This window comes from Anopheles maculipalpis (genome assembly GCF_943734695.1).
Source record: "Anopheles maculipalpis chromosome X unlocalized genomic scaffold, idAnoMacuDA_375_x X_unloc_1, whole genome shotgun sequence".
NCBI classification, from domain to species: Eukaryota; Metazoa; Arthropoda; class Insecta; order Diptera; family Culicidae; genus Anopheles; species Anopheles maculipalpis.
Genome location: NW_026060413.1, coordinates 563295 through 570794, shown reverse-complemented (window position 1 = coordinate 570794; position 7500 = coordinate 563295). Strand labels below are relative to the sequence as shown.

The 7500-nt window shown below is 58.7% G+C and overlaps 1 protein-coding gene, 1 non-coding gene and 1 pseudogene across 2 annotated transcripts; all 3 read left to right on the top strand.

Moving 5' to 3' along the window:
- The first annotated feature begins 71 nt into the window (after nt 1-71).
- On the top strand, nt 72-1751 carry LOC126566485 (uncharacterized). The gene has a single exon (XM_050223262.1). It carries the CDS (start codon nt 72-74, stop codon nt 1749-1751), a length of 1680 nt encoding a protein of 559 aa, XP_050079219.1.
- A 5212-nt stretch (nt 1752-6963) lies between these two features.
- On the top strand, nt 6964-7121 carry LOC126566523 (5.8S ribosomal RNA). The gene has a single exon (XR_007607395.1). It is a non-coding gene; the product is annotated as a 5.8S ribosomal RNA (ribosomal RNA).
- A 356-nt stretch (nt 7122-7477) lies between these two features.
- LOC126566497 (large subunit ribosomal RNA) overlaps nt 7478-7500 on the top strand; it is a 6881-nt pseudogene continuing 6858 nt past the window's right edge.

The following is a 7500-nucleotide window of genomic DNA, read 5'->3' as shown; positions in this document are numbered from 1 at the left end:
CATCTGGCGGGAGATGAAATAACTCGGAAACCGTCATCCAGGGCACCACTAAGGTGTGTTTTAGGCTCGCCATGGGTTCCGATACGGACAGCGACCGGTCGTATCTGGACTCAGAAGAGCGAGCAATCTTCGAGGCCTCTCTAAAGAAGAGGCGCATCATCCATAGAAGAGCGCTATCGCCAAGAGTGGTGATGAAACCCATTGATGTTTCACCGGGAACGTTGGCAGCCTACAAAGGCAAGCCACCCTCTGCTCTAGCGGAAACAGAGGAGGACCAACCTTCGGGCCTGCCGGCACCCGCCGACCCGATGGTGGTGGTTATCTCCTCTCCAGAGCCATCTCTAATGATGGAAGGGGAGAAACCGGAGGCGAGTGCGGCGAGAAAGAGGACCGCACCCGTAACACCACCAATCCCGTCACCACGCAGGGTTGCGTCACCCGAAACGACGGCTGCTGCCGTCCGCCCGGGAGCCCTCAACGTGACGTCGGAGGGAGCCAGCCAGCAGCTGGAGAAACTGTTGGCGAAGCTGGACCAACTGACGGAGCGGTTGGAAGCAAGTGAGCGGGAGAACCAGGCTCTGAGACGAGAGCTGGAGTTGTACCGGATGGGGACACGGACGGTGTTGGAGTTGCACTCCTCCGCGGTGGGTACGGGCTTGGGAAACCAAGCGGTATCCCAGCCCGGACCCAGCAAGAGGACCGCGAGGCGGTCCGAGCAACGCGCGCGGGCGGAGGCCCGAAAAACATCAGCACACGGTCCTGCCCACCAGCGACTGCTGGAACTGCAGGACACTATGCGCGCGGAAATCATGGAGGAGGGGCAAAGACAGCAGCGGTTCGGTGGCCAAGAGAGTCGGTCACAACAGGACCAGCTCCAGTCGGCCGATCGAAAGAAGCAGCCCAGGGCCTCTTATAGAGATGCCTTAACCACTGGGTGGCAGGTGGTGGGCGAGAGGCGCAATCGAGGTGCGCCCAAACCACCACCGCAACAACAGCAGCGGCCGCAGCCGCCACGGGCACCACAACGCGCTGCCCAACCCACCCCTAGGGCCACAAGGCGTCGACCAGACGCTATCCTGGTAATTCCGGCGGAAGGAGTCTCCTTCGCCGATATGTACCGCCCTATCAGGACCGCCCCTGCGCTGGAGGACGCGCAGAAGTTCATCCGCATCGGCAAGCGTACGCCGAAGGGGAACCTCCGGATGGAGCTTACACGTGAGGTCGACTCTAAAGCACTATGCGAACGTATCCAGGGCGTCCTCGGTGCCCTGGGGACGGCAAAGGTGCTGACGGAGATGGCGGAGGTAATCGTCCGCAATGTCGACCACCTCACGCAGGAGGAGACTCTGAAGGAGGCACTACGAGGGGCTCTCGCTAAAGAGCCGACAGTGGCCTCCATAAGGATGTGGGAGCTGCCGGACGCCACCAAACGAGCTCGCATTCGTCTGGCGCGGGCGGAGGCGGAAGCAATCATGGGCAGGACACAAGCCCTGCTCATTGACCATTCCGCCTGCCGGATGGAGCGCGTTCCGAGGCTGGCGGCCTCTCAACGACGCTGCTTCCGCTGTCTCGAAAGAGGCCATTTGGCGGCCTTCTGCACTGGCGTGGACAGGAGCCAGTGCTGCATCAGATGCGGCGAGAGCGGCCATCGAGCAGCTCAGTGCAAAAAGGAAGTACGCTGTATGAGGTGTGGCGGCCCTCATCGCATTGCCGCGCTCAGCTGCAGAGGAGGAGGACGGACGGGCGTGTGATGGCCTCAAGCCTCCAGGTCCTCCAACTCAACATGAACCGGAGCAGAAGTGCCCAGGACCTGGCACTTCATACAATGCGAACGGAGCGGGCGGATGTACTGGTTGCGTGCGAGCTCTACTCGGTACCGGACGGAAACGCGAACTGGGTGGTTGACTGCGACAAACACGTCGCCATCATCGTCAGCGGCCACTCCCACCCAGTTCAGCGTATAAGGAGTACGGGCTTTTCCGGTATCGCGGCGGCCGACGTGGCGGGCATCACCATCATTGCCTGCTATGCGCCGCCGAGCCTCGGGATGCCCCAATTCGACGACCTTTTGGAGCGCATCGAGGTGCTGGCTACAGGGCTTTCCCGCGTGCTTTTGGTCGGCGATTTTAACGCGTGGAACAGCGCCTGGGGCAGCACGCGCTCCAACAACAAAGGAGAGGAGCTACTGGCACTGGCGGAGGGGCTCGGGCTCGATGTCCTGAACCTGGGGGGGGAAGCCACCTTCCTCGGGAACGGCGTCGCCCGCCCGAGCATTGTCGACGTCGCCTTCGCCAGCACGGCCATCAGTCGCTCCGACCTCATTGGGGATCCGAGGCAGGAGTGGAGGCTGTTGCGGGCTTACTCGTACAGCGACCATCGCTACATCCGCTTCGCAGTTGGAGACCGGCCGACAGCCATCAGTCGGCGAGCAACGAGGGAGGCAGCACCGGCAGTACGAGCGGCTGGCCGAAGATGGCAAACGCGCCAGTTTGACGGCGAGCTGTATCGCCTGGCGTTGCAGGCAGCTCGTTTCTCGGAGAGGGCCACAGATCCGGAAAGCTTCACGCGGATCCTGAGCCGGGCGTGCAGTGAGACTATGGCGGAAGTCTCTCCTGTAGTCGGCCACACCGGAAAACCGGCGTATTGGTGGACGCCGGAAATTGGCCGACTGCGCGAGGAGTGCCGCCTGGCGTGGGAGAGGACATCTGGCGCATTGGCTGGCAGCGTGGCCCACTCCGAGGCCGTCGAGCACCATCAGGACGCCCGCCGTAGGCTGACGTCAGCCATCTTGGCCAGCAAGAAGGAGCGGTACGCTGAATCCATTCAGCAGCTGGAGGACGACGAGACAGGTCGGTGGCTGGGGGAAGCGCTCAAACGGCTATGTGGCAGCCGTGTGGCAAGAGAGAGCGATCCGTCCACGCTAGGACGAATCGTGGACGCTCTCTGCCCGGACCATCCCCCAGTCGACTGGCCCATCATCGAGCCGGACGGCGTCGGTATCAGGTCGGTTACTGAGCAGGAGTTGCTCGACATCGCGGCCGGCCTGAACCCTAGGAAGGCGCCCGGATTGGACGGACTGCCCAATGCTGCCCTCACGGCAGCCATCCGGGCGTACCCGTCGACGTTTGTCCGGTTATACCAGGAGCTGTTGGATGCGGGCCGCTTCCCGGACCAGTGGAAGAAGGCGAAACTCGTCCTCATCCCCAAACCGGGGAAACCGCCAGGCGAGCCGTCATCCGTAAGACCAGTGATGCTACTGGATACACCTGGAAAGGTGTTCGAGCGAGTACTGCTGAACCGCCTTAACGACCACATCGAGAGACCAACGGAGCCGATGCTTTCCGAGCGTCAATTCGGCTTCCGATGTGGTCGCTCCACCCTTCAGGCGGTTGAACTGGTGGTCGAGGCTGCCAGATCTGCCATGAGCTTTGGACGCACTAACCGGCGCGACAAGCGCTGTCTACTCGTCGTTGCGCTGGACGTGCGCAATGCGTTCAACTCGGCGGACTGGCAGGCCATCGCGGAGGCGCTGCACGCAAAGGGAGTACCAGCAGGACTGCGCCGCATCCTGCAGGAGTACTTCCGGGACCGTGAGCTCACGTACGACACGAGCTCTGGCCCGGTAACACGTCGAGTAACGGCAGGAGTTCCACAGGGATCCATCCTCGGTCCCACTCTGTGGAACATCTTGTACGACGGCGTGTTGAGTGTGCAGCTGCCCGAAGGAGCAACGATCATCGGCTTTGCCGACGATTTAGCAGTACTGGCGAGAGGGTGCACACCGGAGGAGGCGGCTGGAGTAGCGGAGGAGGCGGTTACAGCTGTTTCGGGTTGGATGGAGCGACATCGGCTGCAGTTGGCCCCTGAGAAGACGGAGATTGTTCTCATCTCCAGTCTCAGAAGGGGCCACCCAGAGGTGCCCGTATCCATCAACGGAGTGGAGGTGCGATCCAAGCCTGCAATTCGCTACCTCGGGGTTCAGCTTCACGACCACCTATCGTGGAAGCCACACGTCGAGAAGGCCACGACGAAGGCACTCCGTGTGGTGAAGCTGGCCACCGGCATGATGCCAAACCATGCCGGACTGGGGATGGCGAAACGCAGGCTGCTGGCTGGGATTGCGGACTCCATCGTCAGATACGCGGCACCCATCTGGGCGGAGGCGGTGAAGCTCCAGTGGTGTCGACGGAAACTGGAGCAGCTGCAACGGCCTTTGGCGAAGGGAGTGGCGAGAACCTTCAGAACCGTCAAATACACGACGATGGTGGTATTGGCGGGGCTGATTCCGCTTCACCTCCAAGTTTTGGAGATGGCCCGTCGACACAAGAGGAACCAGGACGCTTTGAGAAGGGGAGTGATGATCGACAAGGAGGTGATCAAAAGGCTCGAGCGTTCGGCGACCATGGCGATGTGGCAGACATCATGGGACGAGGAGGCCGCACTTCCATCGGCGAGCCGTTTCGTACGCTGGGCACATCGCATCCTGCCGAACATAACTGCCTGGGTAGGTCGGAAACATGGCGAGGTTGATTTCCACCTGAGTCAGGTGCTCTCGGGACACGGCTTCTTCCGAGAGTACTTGCACGCCATGGGTTTCGTCTCTGCCCCGACCTGCCCATTCTGCGCCGACAACGTGGTCGAGTCGGCTGAGCACGTTATGTTCGTGTGCCCACGGTTCGCGGATGTGAGAACCCAACAGCTGGTCGACGAGGAGGGCGAGGCAGTTACCCCCGAACGGTTGGTGCCGTGGATGTTGACCAGTCCGGAGGCTTGGCAGTCAGCAGCGGAAGCGGCACGGCGAGTATGCCGCTTCTTGCAGCTACGCTGGCTGGAGCACCAGGCTACGGAGAACGTGGCGGTCATGGCTGACATCCACACAGCCGCGCAACGGGAGGAAGCAGCACGACGACAGGCCCGTCGCGAGCGGCATAACGAGGGACAGCGGAGACGGCGTCGAGAGAGGAACGAGCGGCTGGCTACAATCAACCCGGACGAAGGGGTTGCCATATCGCGTCCTATGGTAGCCTCAGCAAGGAGAATAGTACGCAACGCTGGTCCGCCCTCAGCCGAAGTCCTCCTTCGTAGACGGCTGAGGCGAAACCAGCAGCAGCGGGCGTATCGCGAACGCATGCGAGCGGGTACACTCCCATCCGTTCGTCCGGGGAGACTGCGCCGAGACAGGGAGCCACCGACTGCGGAGGAGGTAGAAAGGAGACGGGCAAATCGGCGTGAACGGGAGCGAGCGAGGCGACACGCAGAAGCCGATCGCCGCCGCAACCTATCAACCGATCGATTGAGTGGAGTCACCAATCAACCGCCTTCAATCAACCGGAGCAGGCTGATACCGAGGACGTTTCGGCACCAACGGCCTCAGGGGACGACAACGGCCAATCACTCGTCAGGGAGCACGGCGAGTAGATTGGCCCAACAACAAGCGCTTCGTCAACGGCGGCGGACAGACGATGCCGGTCGCAGACGTGGCGTGATGTCAGAGGACGCAGAGGCTGCCACTACAGAGGCGGAGACATCCGCGCGTTAATTTTCGTGGCCAACGGGCCTTTATTAATGTAAAATAAAAATAAATATATATTAAGGAGAAAAGTTAAATAATAGGAGGAGCGCCTGGCCCATGCGCGTGTTTGGGTCAGGACGCATTACGGCCGACGGTTACGCCCGTTTGGGAAGGCCGCCGGCTAGGGTGTTAGTGCGTGTTTTGTAACCTTTTGTATTCCTGTTATAATTCGTTAATAAACACGTACATGTTTGATAAAAAAAAAAAAACGAAGTGGAGCTTGCGGCTTAATTTGACTCAACACGGGAAAATTTACCAGGTCCGAACTTATCGAGGTAAGACAGATTAAGAGCTCTTTCTCAAACTTAAGGGTAGTGGTGCATGGCCGTTCTTAGTTCGTGGAATGATTTGTCTGGTTAATTCCGATAACGAACGCGACTCAAACAAGCTAACTAGAACGCTGTCAGCAGTGTGCCTCCGGGCACACCTGACGTTACGGGGCGGCGGCGCCTTCACGGGCGGTCGTCGCACTAGTTTGCCCTGCTTAGCGGGACAACTTGTGTTTAGCAAGGTGAGATTGAGCGATAACAGGTCCGTGATGCCCTTAGATGTTCTGGGCTGCACGCGTGCTACAATGTGGGCAGCAGCGTGTTCTCGCCAATTGGCGCCCCCATTCCGAGAGGAACGGGAAATCACCCAAATGCTCATTTAGTTGGGATTGGGGACTGCAACGGTCCCCATGAACCTGGAATTTCTAGTAAGTGCTAGTCATTAGCTAGCGCTGATTACGTCCCTGCCCTTTGTACACACCGCCCGTCGCTACTACCGATGGATTATTTAGTGAGGTCTCTGGAGGCATACCTTCCGCGGTTCCTTCGTGAGCTGCAGTTGGCACGGCCGAAGTTGACCGAACTTGATGATTTAGAGGAAGTAAAAGTCGTAACAAGGTTTCCGTAGGTGAACCTGCGGAAGGATCATTACCGATCACCCGCTTAAAGTAGCAAATGCATCGTCGGCTCAAAACTGACGCGCACATCTATAGTTCACGTAGCGTTACCCGCACCAAGTCAGGTAACATGCCAGTGGGTGATATTTCATCATGTGATGATCATGGCCCATGTTTGCAGCTACACTGTGTGGACTGTTTGGTGCAACAAATGGAATTTTGACGGAAGGGCACCACTCACGAGTGGAGCTTATAGATGCGCTGTCTCAAAGGCCAGCATATCAAAACACGCTAATAAGACATTGGTTCAAGCAAGATGGAGCAAGAAATAACACATGAAACACGCCAAGGACTCAAAGTGTTTCCATGTCAACTAACAACAAGGGACGGTATCCATCGATGGTCTTACAAAGTCGTGCTAGGTATGTCTGTCCGCGGTGGTCAGCGCATCATGTTATTCAGGGGCAGACAATATAAAGAGGAAGGCAAACACAAAGAGAAACAAAACCCTAGGCAGGGGATCACTCGGCTCATGGATCGATGAAGACCGCAGCTAAATGCGCGTCAGAATGTGAACTGCAGGACACATGAACACCGACACGTTGAACGCATATTGCGCATCGGACGTTTAAACCCGACCGATGCACACATCCTTGAGTGCCTACCAAGTTATCTATATTCTCCTACCAAACTGACTGTCCCATCCACAAGCGATGGGCTGTCGCAGCATGGCGTGCTCGGACCCGCAACCTGACGGGACCGTGGGCGCTGAAAGTGAGAGTGCTAATAGAAGACATTGGTGAGGTACAATTGGTGAGCGATGAACGGGCGCGCGACAAGACGCAACGGTTCGACCTCCAGTATCAACCAGGGATGAAACCCCCGCAGCCTAACAGATAACACCAGGCGCTAGCAAAGGGGTCCCAGGTTGGCTCGGTCGTGTAACACTTGCGTCCCAACGCGTCCTTCATTAGTGAGCACTTAGGCACGGGCTATACACCGGCCGCCATAACAACAGTAGGCCTCAAGTGATGTGTGACAA

Excerpts from the sequence above, each read along its gene's own strand:
- LOC126566485 (XM_050223262.1), top strand. The coding sequence starts at position 72 with ATGGGTTCCGATACGGACAGCGACCGGTCGTATCTGGACTCAGAAGAG.